At 29.1% G+C, this 17,026-nt stretch overlaps 1 protein-coding gene and 1 long non-coding RNA gene across 2 annotated transcripts; one reads left to right on the forward strand and one right to left on the reverse strand.

Annotated features, from left to right (window-relative positions):
* The first annotated feature begins 108 nt into the window (after positions 1 to 108).
* LOC112637500 (putative fatty acyl-CoA reductase CG5065) lies at positions 109 to 16,590 on the forward strand. Its single transcript, XM_025407380.1, has 8 exons — positions 109 to 131; positions 7,596 to 7,875; positions 8,841 to 9,157; positions 12,807 to 13,054; positions 15,019 to 15,205; positions 15,345 to 15,530; positions 15,781 to 16,041; positions 16,137 to 16,590. The coding sequence occupies exons 2-8, from the start codon at positions 7,627 to 7,629 to the stop codon at positions 16,252 to 16,254; spliced, it is 1,566 nt and encodes a 521-aa protein (XP_025263165.1). The 5' UTR covers positions 109 to 131; positions 7,596 to 7,626; the 3' UTR covers positions 16,255 to 16,590.
* On the reverse strand, positions 7,777 to 10,654 carry LOC112637502. Its single transcript, XR_003122583.1, has 3 exons — positions 10,392 to 10,654; positions 9,851 to 9,996; positions 7,777 to 7,873 (listed from the first exon to the last, which is right to left on the reverse strand). It is a non-coding gene; the product is annotated as an uncharacterized LOC112637502 (long non-coding RNA).
* Positions 16,591 to 17,026: the final 436 nt, after the last annotated feature.

The raw sequence follows: 17,026 nt of genomic DNA on the forward strand, positions 1-17,026 counted from the left end.
CACTGTAAAAATATGGAAAATATTTTAGGAAAGAGGAACATATAACTTTGTAGTACTAAACTGTTATCAAGTAACTAATTTACTAATTAAATCAGATATTAATGGGAAGGAGAGGAGGAAAGAAAGGAAAGGTAGTTCAAAAAATATAATTTTGAAAAGCGTAAATGTAGAACGATTGTAAATACTATAAAATCTTTATTTAAAACATTTTCTCACATATCTCTCACATATTTTGTACGATAATTATTAAGTTAGCTTCTTAAAGATCCTACAATTGACACGTACAAAAAATGTTATGTCTCTTATTTTGTGTTATTCTATCAAGATATACATATACAGAGAATTCAAAGATCAAAGATAAAAATTTGCAAACATTTCCTTATATTATATACAGGGTGTCCCATTTTATTTTTGTCAGTCAAATATCTCGATTTTACTTAGAGTTAGAAAAAAATGTTTCAGACAAAAGTTGTATGGCTTGAAGGGGGCCAGAGATGATGTCATTGATTTGACCACAAAAAGTCGTTCGAAGATTATGTAAATGTCACCTTCAATTTTTTAAATGGAACCTACTCTGTCATTACATATTCTTATAGCTTATCTCGAAAGCTTTCCAAAACACTATAATTAAGTTAATTTTTATTGAGTACTTTTTGAGATATGAAACTTGAAATTTCTTCTTCATTCATGAAATTCATTTCTTAATTTTACATAAACTGTAAAATATCTTGTGAAATATTCATTTTTCGATTATCATACTTTAATACTTTTACAAAATAATGAAAGGAATCAATTGGTGTAAAGAAAAAACATAGTTGTTATTAAAAAGAAATATGTAATTGTTAATTGCAAATTACATAATTTTTCTTGAAAACAATTATGTTTTTTCTTTACATCTATTGATTCCTCTTATTATTTTGTACATAAAAGTATTAAGGTAAGATAATCGAGAAATGAATATTTTACAAGATATATTATGATTTATGTAAAATTAAGAAATTATTTCAAACCTCATAACTTGAAAAGTACTCAATGAAGAAATACTTTATTATAGTGTTTTGAAAACTTCTCGAGATAAGCTATAAGAATAAGTAATAAAAAATAGGGGGTTCCAATTTATAAAATTGAGGGTAACTTTCACAACTTTTTGTTTGAAACATTTTTTTCTAACTCTAAGTAATATCGAGATATTTGACAAAAATAAAATGGGGCACCCTGTATATGTCGATTTCTTTTCAATAATTATCATATTATCGCAACATCGTAAACGAATAATATGCGTATTATATTGAACCATATACACAGATACAAAATGATTGATTGATGTGTCAAAAAAAATCAAAACTTAATTTCTATACTAATCCCTATATATCTTGTCTTAATGAAACTATTATGATATATCCCTATATATCTTGTCTTAATGAAACTATTATGATTGTGATTGAATTCTTTCTTGCTTTGAGCTTTGTAATATAAAATATAAAGGTTTGAAATTATATCGAGCACTCTCAGACCATTTATATTAGGCGTACATTATTTCACATATGGTATACGTAAATTAAACTTTTACATAGTACAATATATGAATAACCGGAATTTTTTAATATACAATATTACATTCGCAAAGACTGACTTTAATTATATATTTTAAAAATATAAACACATACGCGTACAGAAACATACACTCATTTTTCGGCGCGGTATTGCGATATATCGCAAACCACCATCATGTCTCGGAGAGCGACCCGCCCACCGCTTCGCCGCGCTCGTAGTATCGGATTACGGTGGGACGACTCTCGTCGCCGCGCTCTTTTACTCACGCAGATTGGCCGATCTTTTTTATTTAATATTTCGTTAATTATTGCGACAATCCCAAAACAATACAGGTCATTCCTTCTTAATTCGAGCCAATCTACTTATTTATTTCATTTAGGTCGAAAATCGACGGACACCCTGTATAATTAAATTCAAAAAACGAGAGAGACAGATGCGTCCATGTGAGACTTCTTCGAAAAAGTAAACAAATCTCGAGGGAGAAACACAACTAAGTGACCTTTATTATTTTGTCATAAATATTATTTAGATTATCTGTGTCTGTAAGTTGATGAGATTATCAGATCTGTTAATAAAAAACATCTCAGCAATCTCTCTTTTCCGAACATATGTTTCGCTATGTAAGATGTCGGGTTTCAACCAATCAAAATCGTGTCCAGAATCCAATCTGTGTTTGGTAATTATGGAGTGATTAGAATCATGTAATTTTATATTATTACAATGTTCCTTCACTCGTGTACGTAGATGTCTTTTTGTTTGACCTATGTATGATATGTTGCAATCTTTGCAATTTAATTTATATACAACGCTTGTCTTGTCGTTATTATGTAATCTATCTTTACCGCGTCTAATTAAATTATTTAGTTTTTTTGTTATTGTGTAAACAACGCTAAAACCGTTATTTCGCAAAAGGCGGTGCAGATCATGGCTCGTATTCTCTACGTATGGTATTGTAATAATTTGAGCCTTATCTACACGAGTAAGATTGTCGTTAGTATTGTCATTACGGTCACAGTTATTGTTATTTAGAAAATTGATTCTCTTTCGAATGTGTCTATATATGATGTGTTTAGGAAAACAATTATTAATTTAAGTGTTAATTAAAGTGTTATAAACTAGTTTGATATTTTCTTGCTTAAAGCAATCGTCAGATAATAAAATAGCATGGTCGACTAAATTGTAAATCGTATTAATTTTATACTTAAGCGGGTGATTCGAATAAAAGTTAATATATCTACCAGACCATGTAGGTTTCCTAAACCAATTAGTGATAAGTTTATTGCCTGACCTAATGACTTTTACATTAAGAAAGTTGATCGACGAATCAATCTCATTTCAATCTCGTGTGTGAAACGTAAACGTTCATGGTAATTATTGAAAATCGTTAGAATCTCGTCGACTTTTGTACGTGGCAAGATTGCGAAAACGTCATCTACATATCTATAATAAATAGGCGCCGCAAAATTAAGTGAATTTAAACATTGCGTCTCCAGATCGTCCATCACCATATCTGCTAAAATAGGTGATAGTGGGGAATCCATAGGAGTGCCGAAGATCTGTTCATAAAAACGTTCGTTGAAAGAACATAAACTTTATTTTCAGATAAAGTTTAAGTGCTACACTTTTGTGTTAATTTTTAAACATATTACTTGTGTTATTTATTTACATACTTGCCTTTTGTTAAATTAACAATTAAAATTAGAGTGGATAAATTGGGACATGTGAAATATGTTAAATTTAACACAAAATTTTTTACTGTGTGATCTTACTAATAATAAATGGATGACTTTTTTTGTCCGATACGTTGATCCGGAGACATTAGATGTTTGCTCGCAATTAGTTAAATTACGTTAAAAGGTTATATAAACGTAGTTAGAATTGTTCGATATTAACCAAAAACTGTTTGCAGTCGCCGGTTAAATATCGTCGCATTGTCGCGTCGTATAATAACGCATATGCGCGTGTCTTTCTTTAATCGAATGATTTTTAATTGCCAACAGTGATTATTTGACAGTGATTGATAGTGATTAGTGATAGAGTCATTGAAATTAAATTTTTCATCTTATCGAATGAATGAATGAATGTATGTTGAAGTTTATAAAAGAATACAGTTTATCTCTGTCTTTTAGAACGTGATATCTACGTTCAATTGAATGAAAGTATGAACTATCGGAAAATTCATTTCTCAAGAAATTACAGCAATACATCGAACAAAGTAATAATAACTATTCTTTGATGTTGTATGAAAACAGATTTCGGGATGTCAAATAAACAGTGTTAGAGAAAATTCGCGAAAGAGATGGTTTTTAGTAGGGAGTACGGAGTTAGTAGTTTGACTTGGTATTCCAGTATCACATAACTCACCGGTTCGCCCGGTGAGTATGCATAAAATGCATTTTCCCTTCTCTCTAAAAAAAACGGTACAATATAAAAAAATAATAATAATTAAAGTTAAAATATATAATAATAAAAAGTAAATAATAATTTAAGTAAGAATAATAATAATGTCAAGTAAGTAAGCAAATGCGAGAGAGAGAGAGAAAGAATAAGAATCATGATCGCGCCACTCTTGCCTGCCTCTTGTATCCGTCATAAGTTAATTACTTCCTTTAATAATTCAAAAACTCAGCGTCAGTCGAAATTTCGCCAAAGGAAAAATCGTGTTAGAATTGACTCAAAAATGTGTTATTTCATGGACAATATGGTTATTTCGAATTACCCTGTATATATTATGTGTGTGTGTGTATGTGTGTAAGGAAATATGTAAATAATATTTTGACCTTTTATCAATTAGAAAATTGATTATATTTTATTATTTTATTATAATTTTATTTTTTATTTTTATTTATTATTTTATTTTTATTTTATTTTTATTATTATTCATTTATTAAATTTTTTACATTTCCTTTTTAACATAAGAGACTACCATCTTCTCACGGTTTCCGTTGAACAATAAGATGTACGTCAGATGTACATTAATACAAAATAATAATAACAAAATACAATTCTATTAAAAAAAATTCTAATATATTTAAATATTATTTTATTACAATTATTTTTAATAAAAAAAACGTACATATTGTCCAAGGGTGGAAAAATTGAGATAAAAATGTTAGATAAAAATTTAGATAAAAATATATAAAATTTGTTTTTGTATATGTTATATTCTCTTTTTTAAACAATATATAAACTTTTATAAAAAAAAGTCAATAGGAAAATATTATGTGTGATAATAAGTACCCAGTAAGCAAGAAACATTTGATCAACATTCTAAAATGTTGATTTTATATAAATTTTCGAAACATTATGATATAATGTTTTATAAATATTTTTAAAATATTCTAATAAACATATTAATAACATTTAAAAAATATTTTAATTTATGTTTTATAAATATTTTAAAAATGTTATTTAACAACATCCCTCTTAAAATATTAATAAAATATTTTAGAAACATTAGTCAAAATGTTTTTTATATGTTATTAATATGTTTATTATAAATAAAAATATAACATCCAGTTAAAAGTTCGTTCGCGTTGTTATTAAACGTCGTATTATTTATTTCATACATATTTTTAGACTATTTTTTTTTTATAATATATCTTAATTTCTTTCTCATGATAGGCATGACGACATCTAATATGTTACTGAGAAACAACATTCGGTGGCATATGCGTATACACTCTATTGCGTATGCGTGATTTATTCTTTTGTTCTTTGACTTCGGAACATTCGTGCCGGTTGTCAGCGTGCGACATGTTCTTGCACGATCTCGCATAATAAGTAAGTTACAATGTTTTTGCGAGTTATAGTGCTGCACGAAATAAGAGGAAAGTGTTTCTTCCAGTGTGTTATAATATCTTGTAAGTTATTTTTAGAGATATGTCTAAATATTCGTTCTCAGATTTTTCAGTGAAAGTTCTAAAAGTAGTTCTTAAATTAATGTTAGAATTAATATTATTGTGATATTAATATTAAGTTATGTAGATGTTGATACTAATGTTATTTTATTATTGATTTAATTTTATGAGTGTACGCTCGTGTACGCTGTTGTTTTAACATACTGATAATGTTTCTCATAAAATTAAATCAATAATAAAATAACATTAGTATCAACATCTACATAATTTAATATTAATATCACAATAATATTAATTCTAACATTAATTTAAGAATTACTTTTAGAACTTTCATTGAAAAATCTGAGAACGAATATTTAGACATATCTCTAAAAATAACTTACAAGATATTATAACACACTGGAAGAAACACTTTCCTCTTCTTTCGTGCAGCACTATAAGTCGCAAAAACATTAACTTACTTATTATGTAAGATCGTGTAAGAACAGGTGGCACGCTGACAGCCGACACAAGTGTTCCAAAGTCAAAAGAATAAATCACGCATACGCAATAGAGCGTATACGCATATCCCACGGAATGTCCTTCTCAATAACGTATTAAGTGTCATCAAGGCCTTCTCGAGAAAGAAATTAAGATATATTATGAAAAAAAATAGTCTAAAGATATGTATGAAATAAATAATACGACGTTTAATAACAACGCGAACTTGTAACTAGATGTTATATTTTTATTTATAATAAACATATTAATAACATATAAAAAACATTTTGACTAATGTTTCTAAAATATTTTATTAATATTTTAAGAGGGATGTTATTAAATAACAATTTTAAAATATTTATAAAACATAAATTAAAATATTTTTTAAACGTTATTAATATGTTTATTAGAATATTTTAAAAATATTTATAAAACATTATATCATAATGTTTCGAAAATTTATATAAAATCAACATTTTAGAATGTTGATCAAATGTTTCTTACTGGAAATAGATCCTTCTCAAAAGAGGAGGAGATAGAAGCTAATCTAACCGGTTTTCTTTATCATGGATAACTGAAGGTAACCGAACCAATTAAAAATAGTGAAACGTCGCGCGTACATGAATGAGAACTTATGCCTTAATGCGCGAAAATAGTGTGGATACAAATTGTGCCGCCGCTGATTGTGACGCAGCGTGTGTAACCTGGTAGTTTTCTCGTACTTGACCGCCACGAAAATCTTCTGTGACCAAAATTCTCCTAAAAACGAGGTATTAAAAACCGGGAGTCGTTAATTAAAAGTCAATTAATAAAGAGTGCGAATCTGGACTAGTTACTAGTCAGCGCGACTATAACACTTAAAGTCTAATGGAACGAAGGAAGAGGCGAAAAGTGACTCGAAACTCCTGAGAAGGATTCCGAAATAAGATTTATTTAAAACTCAACTAAATTGTATACAAATCTAGTTAAATAGAATAATTATACCTCAAGGAGATTTAATTATGTCTCTATTAAGAATAAATTATTGTAACGTTGTCTATAAGTCAACGTAATCTATTGTCAACATTGTAATGCTTCCTATATGAAGTATATTATCCATGCATTTTATATGCATTTCAATGAGCGGTTAATTTATAAAAATAAATTTTATTTAATATCTATTTAAAATCTATTTTTAAAATCTATTTAATATCTATTTAAAATCTATTTTTATTCTAATTATGTTTATGTGCTATCAATTATATAACCTTTATTTTATTTATATCGATCAATGATTTATTTAAGTTTTTTTTCTTTTTTTAATTTAATTTGACATTCTTTTGTAAAGGATACACAAAGAATCGAAACATTTGTTCAATTACTTTTTAACACGTTTATAAAATTTTAATTATTACATTTATTCCATCCTAGGCTCCAATGATTCTTCTTTCTTTTTTTTAATTATAATTTGTCACAAAAGTCTCATTAATCCAATTAAAATTACTTTCGGAAAAAAGATAAAAACATATAAGCATGTTAAAGTTTTTCTTTATATTAATAAAAAAATAGAAAGAAAAATAATGTTACATTTAAAAAGAATAATGGAAAAAACTAAATTTATTTTTTTTCAACGTTTCTTCCTATTAAGAAAACAACTTTTTTACATCTTTATATATGACTTGATCGATTTATTTTCTAATGTTAATATATTTTTTTTCATAGGTACTGCGTAAAATTTGAAACACATATCAAAATGGAAACAACGAACGCACAAACCAATTCAGGACACGCACACGATGAGACTCACTCGAGAGGAAGTTCAATCGACACATTCTTCGCCGAAACGGTGATCTTTGTAACGGGTGCCACTGGTTTCTTAGGGAAAGCCCTCCTGGAGAAGCTGCTGCGCTCGTGTCCTCGTGTGGCTACAATTTTCGTTTTAATCCGTCCAAAAAGAAGTCAGTCCATCGAAGAACGCTTCAGGGAACTACTGGAAAATCCTGTTTGTATAGATATATTATATCGCTTATTATATCGCTTATCATATCGCAAGATCATTCGAAAAGAAAATATCGAAGTGCCCCAGTTTCATTAAGCTGAATAAAAAACTAATAAAAATAGTAACAAAGGATACATCGAAATTAAGAAAGTTAACAGAATTAGACTGTCGTTTAAATATACATTATGAAAAAAAAAACACACATAGATTGAAAATTTTAAAATTCTAAAAAAATTAAAGTCTCAGACAGTCTATTATTTTTGAAAGATGCCAAAATTAAGCTCTTTTGAAAAATAGAGATATATTCTCTCTTTCGAATAATCCTACATTATCGAATTTACAGAAATCTTACAAAGCTTCATTTTACCTCCTTTCTTTAATTTTTTCATAAATTAATTTTGCTGTATTCGCAGGTTGATATTCCTTATAGACGTAATAGTATGCGCACATATTAAAAATTAATGCTAATATTGATTTTGACTGTATAACTTCGTCTATAGAGGGGGTGATTCAAATATTTTATCTGTAGCATGCTTATACTTGAAGGAAGTGTCAAATACGGTCATCAAAACGAAAGATCGCGATTGTTACCATTCTCACGACTATTTCCCCTAATTATTATCTAATGAAGCTATGTCTGTTGATACGTATCGAGAAAAGTCGATAAAAAAATCGCGCCACAAATATTTTTCAGTACATGTAAAATAACAATACATATAAAGTAAGAAATATACCGAAAGTGAAAGTTGATAGAATTAGACTACCATTTAAATGTATGTCATAGGGGAAAAAACACACGTAAAAAATTTTAAAATTCTAAAAAAATTAAACCTTCAAACAGTCTATCAGCAGATATTTTTTATTTTATAATTTTTATTTTTTATTATTTTTTATTGTTACAAACTGCAGATTTATAAGTTGAAAGATGCGCATTTTTTGCGAAACAACGGTTCTCTCCTCTGTCGCAGGTTTTCGATAGAATACGATCGGAATTTCCTGGCGCCTTAAATAAGATCTTCCCCGTTAAGGGCGACGTGAGCATGCCGGAACTGGGACTTCAGCCCGAAGACAAGGATATGTTAATACAGCGAGTTAACATTGTTTTTCATAGTGCAGCCACCGTGCGTTTTAATGAGCCGTTGAAAGTGGCCGTTAATCTAAACACAAGAGGCACTGAACATATGCTAGACTTGTGTAGACACATGACGAACCTTATTAGCGTCATTCACGTTAGCACGGCCTACAGTAACGCCGATCGACAAGAAATTGAGGAATCGATATATATGTAAGCTTTCAATTATAGTTAAAAAAAAGTACAAATAAGAATTTTAATAAAACTATTTATTAACTATTATTAAATTATTTATTAAATTATTAAATTATTAAATTATTCCAAATTTATATTATTGCATTATTAAATTTTTATTTTTATATTATTACATTATATTATTATTTTAATATTACATTATATTATTATTATTATTATTTTTATTTTTATATTATTACATTATATTTTTATATTATTACTCTAAAAATTAATCTATTAATTTAGGCAAAGATTACTGCTACGGCAAAGGTGTAATATGCAAATCAAAATTTAAGAAAATAAACTTAAACTTTGGTCATTAAAAATCATGTCTATAATATAATAACATGTACAATTTCGTGCTCGCATACGTACGTTTCGTTTTATTTCAGGACCTTCTTAATGCTGATAGCGAAGATTACAAAAACAAATTACATATAGAAAAAGATCAAATCGGTCGCTCGCAATAGAATACAACAATTCAATACATAATAACGGTCAGAGTACAAAAAGATGACGACATCGAACGCAAAAAAAGAATTTTTAAGTCGTTACATTTTAAACAATAATGTTGAGAGTCAAATGAATATAATGAATAAATGTGAAATTAGAAATTCGAAAATAGAGACGGTGCGGCTATCTACACGCATGCACGCTGAATATGCTACTCACCTTCCAAGAAACACAGGGATCGCGACTGTGTGAAAAGCGGTGCAAAAAGCAGTGGCAAACAAGCATAGGACAGAGATACTGCATACCAATTAAGCCTTGCACGGCGTATAAAATCCGTCAAATTTTTTCAAATGATAGCACAGAATCTGAAAAATTAAGATGAGCAGAGCAACACATCCACATGCAAACATGTAGTAGCCAAAGCAAATAAGAACAAAAAATCATCCAGAAAAAGAATTTTTTAAAAAACATAAAATGAAATGCCAAAATATAACATACTTCATAAGAGAATAGTCTATCAGAGAAAAGTCAAAAATTATGTACAAAGAGAAATATGTAATAAGTAAAGCCAAATTGAAACTTAGTTAATCAGAGCTTTTTAAATATTAATGATGCGCAATTATTGGAACATTGAGAATAAGCAATTATTTGAACATTAAAAAATAAGCAAATGAAGGAAATGAATATCCCAGTGTAACAAAAAGCATATAAAGACAAGATTAATAGAGAATATTAAGAGAAGCTCAAATAAAATACATACAGGTGTTCGAACGCAGTCAATTAGCAATGTTAATGTTAATAGTAGCACTTCAAATCAATTATAATTTTGAGACGTAGAAATAGCGTGTATATCATGCGGGATCTCGCTGCGTACTGAAATTGCGAGGTATCGAAATGTACGGCATACCGAAGGCAGGGAGGAAGGAGGGGGACAGGCAAAAGAAATACAGGAGCGGATAAATAGATATAAAGGAAAACAAAAATAGCATAATCAGGGAGGCAGCTCCGATTATAGTGATTTAATAATCGGGATATAAATCTTATCAAATTTTTCGGTGTCTTTCTGCACATTCAAGCTGTCTTGTCTTATGATGTGAATCATTTCAGAAACTGACCTTCTCACAAAGGACGGTTCCCGATCTAGTATAATCACCTCATTCCAATCAAACTCATGTCCCTCAAGTCTGTGGAGGGAAACTACTGATAACTGTTCGGAAGAACCATTAATGTTAGAGCGATGTTCTTTGATACGAGTCTTCAATTGTCTTCCGGTCTGTCCAACGTAGGATGCCGTGCAGTCACAAGGGACCTTATAGACCACATTGGAGAGATTTTCCCTTGGAAGTTGGTCTTTATGTGCTTTAATTAAGCGATTCAATTTATTGGGAACAGAGTAGGCGAGAGACTTTTTTAAATTCGTCGCAACATCTTTAAAGTGCTCGGAGACACCCTTAATATAAGGAATGACGAAAAACGATTTAGAGGTGTCAGAGGTAGGAGGAAGTGGAGGGGCAAGGTTGTTATGGATAAGAGATTTAATTCTGTTGGTGATGGTAGAAAAAATGAAATTGATAACCGTTATCAAGGAGCAAATCAATTACCAGCTTAAAATTTTTTTCATGAAAACGTGGGTTCGACAGTTTAAAAATTTTGTCCGTAAGGCCAATTATGACGCCTTTTTTATGCGCTTGAGGGTGCTGCGAGAAAAAATTCAAAAATCTCCCAGAGAAAGTAGGCTTCATATACCAATCAAACTCAATGTGATTGTCATCAATGATGATGGTGACGTCTAAAAAAATTGAGACGGTCAGTCCCAGGAATTTCAATAGTAAACTTAAGTCTCTGATGGAAGGAGCTAAAAACTGTCATGATGAAATCAAAGGAGGAAGAGGGAGCAATCAAGGCAATGTCGTCTACATATCTAAAGTAAAAAGGAAGATGGAAGGGTAATTGCGACATGGCTTTTTCCTCAAGATTCTGTAAGACTAAATCTGTACAAACGGGGGAGAGGGGGGAACCCATGGGAGTCCCAAAAATTTGCTTATAAATCTTCCCGTTGAATTTGAAAAAAGTAGAATTCAGTACCAGCTTAAGGCCAATAGAGAATTCTAAGAGCGGAATCTTGATTTTGTTCTCCAAAAAATGCCAACGCTTTGTCACACTGTCAACAATCAAGTCTGTAGGCACATTTGAGAACAATGAAACAACATCTAAAGAAGCTAATTTAAGATGGTCATCGACGTGGAAATAATTAATTTTATCGACAAGCTCATAACTGTTGGCAATATGACTATTAGAAAGAGGAAGGTTTTCATGAAGGCAATTATGTAGGAAAGTCGCAAACTTATGAAGAGGACTATTTATGGACGACACTATGATTCTTAAAAGGAAGCCAGGTTTATGGATCTTCGGTAAACCATATGCTCTAGGTAGCATACCGTCACTGGTGTAAAGCGAACGTTTCGTTAGAGCTGAGATGTAATTATTTCGTTGCCACCGTTTCAGAATATCATTGAGCTCTCTACATATTTTTGATGTGGGATCCTTATTTATGACAATATAATATCCGTATCATTCAGCAATTCATTCATTTTCGAAACGAAAATGTTATGTATTGAATTGTTGTATTCTATTGCGAGCGACCGATTTGATCTTTTTCTATATGTAATTTGTTTTTGTAATCTTCGCTATCAGCATTGAGAAGATCCTGGAATAGGACGAAACGTACGTATGCGAGCACGAAATTGTACATGTTATTATATTATAGACATGATTTTTAATGACCAAAATTTAAGTTTATTTTCTTAAATTTTGATTTGCATATTACACATTTGCCGTAGCAGTAATCTTTGCCTAAATTAATAGATTAATTTTTAGAGTTATTTAATACCTGCTACTTTCATAATAATTTTATTATATTATTACATTATTAAATTTTATTAAATTATTAAATTATTCCAAAATTATATTATTACAACACAAACAGTATTTATTAGGTTATTCATTTTTATACATTTATATTGTATATTTTTCTATTTTATTTTTTTATACATGATACGAACCAGACTCTGCAAAATTAAATTCGTTTTTCGAAGCGCGATAATAAATATATATTTAATAAAGCATATGCTGTAGAAAAATATCCTTATAACGATACACATTGCCAATATTACAGCACGGAGATAAAGCCATACACAGTAATCGATATGTGCGAAAATTTGGATGACGAAACGATAGGAATAATAGAGAAGAAATTAATCGGTAATCATCCAAATACTTATACGTTGACCAAAGGTTTGGCAGAGCAGATTGTGCTGTCCAAGGGAAGCGATTTACCAATCGCGATCGTACGACCGAGTATAGTTGGCGCAGCGTATCAAGAACCATTTCCAGGATGGGTAGATAATGTTTACGGTATTACAGGTATAATCTATATTGAAAAAGTGATTGAAAATTGATTGAAATTTTGACAGGAAACCTACTCGGGAAAAAAGTTCACACATATACGTAAAATCAAATATAAATAATAAATCATATCCATGTATGTTTTTTCTCTTGTATAATAAATTCTATTTATATATAAAAAAGAATCAGAAAAATAATTGAGAATAAATTAGAGGAGATTAATTGTAATATACAGGGTGTCCTAGACCATCCCTTTTAAAATGAAAATAAATGGCTTTTCTCAAAAATCGCGAACAATTTTTAAGTAAATCGGATACGATATATCAAATGATGATATTTTGAACTTTTGATTCCCATCCGAAATACGCCATCCGGATTGAAAGTTGAATTTTTTTAGGGGAATATGGTACTTTCTGTTACAGATTCGAATTGTACATGAAAAAATAAGAAACTTTTGTATTAAACGTTTTTTCTGAAAGTGCCTCTGTCAGTTTTAAAATTGACCTTGAAAATAACTGTGATGAAATAATAAAGATCAATTTTAGGATTGACAGAGGCACTTTCAGAAAAACGTTTGATACAAAAGTTTCTTATTTCTTCACGAATTGATTTCTCTCATTATTTTGTACATAAAAGTATTAAGGCAAGATAATCGAAAAATGAAATATTTTACTAGATTTATTACGGTTTATGTTAAATTAAGAAATGATTTCAAGCCTCATAACTCGAAAAGTACTCAATAAAAAAATATTTTAATATAGTGTTTTGGAAAGCTCTCGAGATAAGCTACAAGAATATGTAATGAGAAAATGTAGGTTCCATTTAAGAAATTGAAGGTGACCTTCATGTGACCTTCAAATAACTCTTCAAGGTCAAACCAATGGTGCCATCTGATGTCCCCCTAGAAACCATACAACTTTTGTCTGAAACATTTTTTCGATTTTTCATTATTTTCCGAAATATTTGACTGGGGAAATTAAAATGGGTCATCCTGTATATAATTAATCGCTCATATAACATGTTCGTGACATTAGCTTGAAGAATTTTATTAAAAACGAATTATTATATAATGAAGAATAAAAATATTAAAAGTTTAAATTGTATAAAATGAACCGAACATTTCTAATAAATTAATTTTCTTCTATTAATTATATAGACGTGTATACAGAAAAAAACAAGTGTCAAATCAAAACTTATATACTTAAACTAACGCGTTTATTGTTTCGTATATACGCAACAATCTATAATCTTCTTAGAAGAATTTAATAATTTTAAATTTTAACAATATTATAGTTTTATTTTAATATTGTAATTGTCACCTCAAGAATATATAATTATTTAATTTCACTTTAAGAAAATTATAATCTTCGATTTAAAAATGTTATTATCCAGCATTGTTTCTTTTCCATTCAAGAAAATTAAATCTTAAATCATAAGAATATAAAAATAATAAATATAATAACAATTAAAAGGCTCGTGTATTGCAATGCAAAAATAAACAGATTAACATTAAAGGGCCGCGCGCGACAATACGAGCAAATTAATAAGATAGAAATAAAAATAAATAAAACAATTAATTATAAGTTCGTTTAATTAAAAGATCGCAAACGTTTCGACTTAACTTAGTCTTCTTCTGTATGATAACAACTGTATGATTTAAACATCTTTTAATTAAACGAACTTATAATTAATTGTTTTATTTATTTTTATTTCTATCTTATTAATTTGCTCGTATTGTCGCGCGGCGCGGTCCTTTAATGTTAATTTGTTTATTTTTGCATAAGAATATATTTTTCTTGATTGAATTATATAAAATGGCTTCATTCAAGTAAGCAATTATTCAAGCAATTATATTTTTCTTTAATTAACGCAATATAATCTCATTTCAATAGATTTCCATATTAAAACTAAATATATTTTCAAAACAGAAGATTGTCCTTTTTTTCTGTGTACATATATACTATATTCTATTATTTGATTAGGTATAATGACAGAGATAGGTAGAGGTACTATTAGGAGCATCATATGCAACGCAAATTTAGTAGTAGACGTTGTACCTGTCGATTTTGTTGTCGATACATTAATATGCGCGTCTTGGTATAACGCTACGCAACGTTCCGATACGATAAGGATTTATAATTGTACCAGCAGCTCATTGCATCCAATCACGTGCGTATATGAAAAACTGGTATATAGTATAATATAGTATAATATAACGTAATGAAGCAATAAATAAAAGTATGATGTTTATATGATATTTAAGGATATAGTGAGAGACACTATCAAAAAAAAATGTGTGATTTTGCAGATGGCATGAATTCGGACATCTTACGAGGAAGCACGCTATAGAATCTCCATCGAAATACGTCATGTGGTATCCAGACTTTACGTTTAGAACAAACAAATTCATTCACACTATCATGGTAGCTATGTTGCACTTCTTACCTGCATTCATCGTAGATCTTATATTAAGGGTCCAAGGTTATAAACCTATGTAAGTGCTTTCTTTCTCTTGTTCTAACCAATTATATTTATAATAATAAATTCTAAATTATAATAAATTATAATAAATTCTAATAATAAATTTATTATAATAAAAATTATAATAAATTCTAAATTATAATAATAAGTTCTAATATAATAATAAATTCTAAATGATATTTATAATAATAAATTATAATAATAAATTAATTTTGAGTGACGATTTTTTTCTCTTTTCTCTTACTTTTTTCTTTTTTTTTCAGAATGATGAAAATCGCGAAACGTTTCGAGCACGCCGCTAAAACTGGAGAGTTCTTCGCGATGAACGAATGGAAATTCTGTGCTGATAACATGACGAAGTTAGTGAAATTTGTAAGAGCGTCGGGTGATTGTGACGATTTCAACGTAGATATCAAAAGTTTAGATTGGGATACGTACTTACATCAATACATGTTAGGAATTAGAAAATATATTTTGAAAGACAATCCAGATACGTTAAATAATGCCCGAAATCGTTTATCGAAGTAAGTCTTCCAATTTCATATTCTTATTTACATTTTCGCGCTTGCAAGGTAAACGTTGCGCAGGAAAAAATAAATCGATTATTAATGTATTTCAGATTGTATTGGATGCATAAATTAACCAAAGTATTCAGTATATTCATGTTATTAGAAATGATCAAGTGTGCCGGTCGGTCATCGAGAAATTATACGAAAGCTTTTGGATCGCAATTCTAGGAACACTGTAAAAATATTATGGAAAATATTTTAGGAAAGAGGAACATATAACTTTGTAGTACTAAACTGTTATCAAGTAACTAATTTACTAATTAAATCAGATATTAATGGGAAGGAGAGGAGGAAAGAAAGGAAAGGTAGTTCAAGAAATATAATTTTGAAAAGCGTAAATGTAGAATGATTGTAAATACTATAAAATCTTTGTTTAAAACATTTTCTCACATATCTCTCACATATTTTGTACGATAATTATTAAGTTAGCTTCTTAGAGATCCTACAATTGACACGTATAAAAAATGTTATGTCTCTTATTTTGTGTTATTCTATCAAGATATACATATACAGAGAATTCAAAGATCAAAGATAAAAATTTTCAAACATTTCCTTATATTATATACAGGATGTCCCATTTTATTTTTGTCAGTCAAATATCTCGATTTTACTTAGAGTTAGAAAAAAATGTTTCAGACAAAAGTTGTATGGCTTGAAGGGGGCCAGAGATGATGTCATTGATTTGACCACAAAAAGTCGTTCGAAGATTACGTGAATGTCATCTTCAATTTTTTAAATGGGACCTACTCTGTCATTACATATTCTTATAGCTTATCTCGAAAGCTTTCCAAAACACTATAATTAAGTTAATTTTTATTAAGTACTTTTTGAGTTATGAAACTTGAAATTTCTTCTTCATTCATGAAATTCATTTCTTAATTTTACATAAACTGTAAAATATCTTGTGAAATATTCATTTTTCGATTATCATACTTTAATA

Source organism: Camponotus floridanus, unplaced genomic scaffold (assembly GCF_003227725.1).
Source record: "Camponotus floridanus strain SB8 unplaced genomic scaffold, Cflo_v7.5 scaffold170, whole genome shotgun sequence".
NCBI classification, from domain to species: Eukaryota; Metazoa; Arthropoda; class Insecta; order Hymenoptera; family Formicidae; genus Camponotus; species Camponotus floridanus.

Excerpts from the sequence above, each read along its gene's own strand:
- LOC112637500 (XM_025407380.1), top strand. The coding sequence starts at position 7,627 with ATGGAAACAACGAACGCACAAACCAATTCAGGACACGCACACGATGAG. Across the intron at positions 7,876-8,840 it reads GGGAACTACTGGAAAATCCT|GTTTTCGATAGAATACGATC; the intron begins GTTTGTATAGAT and ends CCTCTGTCGCAG. Across the intron at positions 16,042-16,136 it reads GCCCGAAATCGTTTATCGAA|ATTGTATTGGATGCATAAAT; the intron begins GTAAGTCTTCCA and ends AATGTATTTCAG.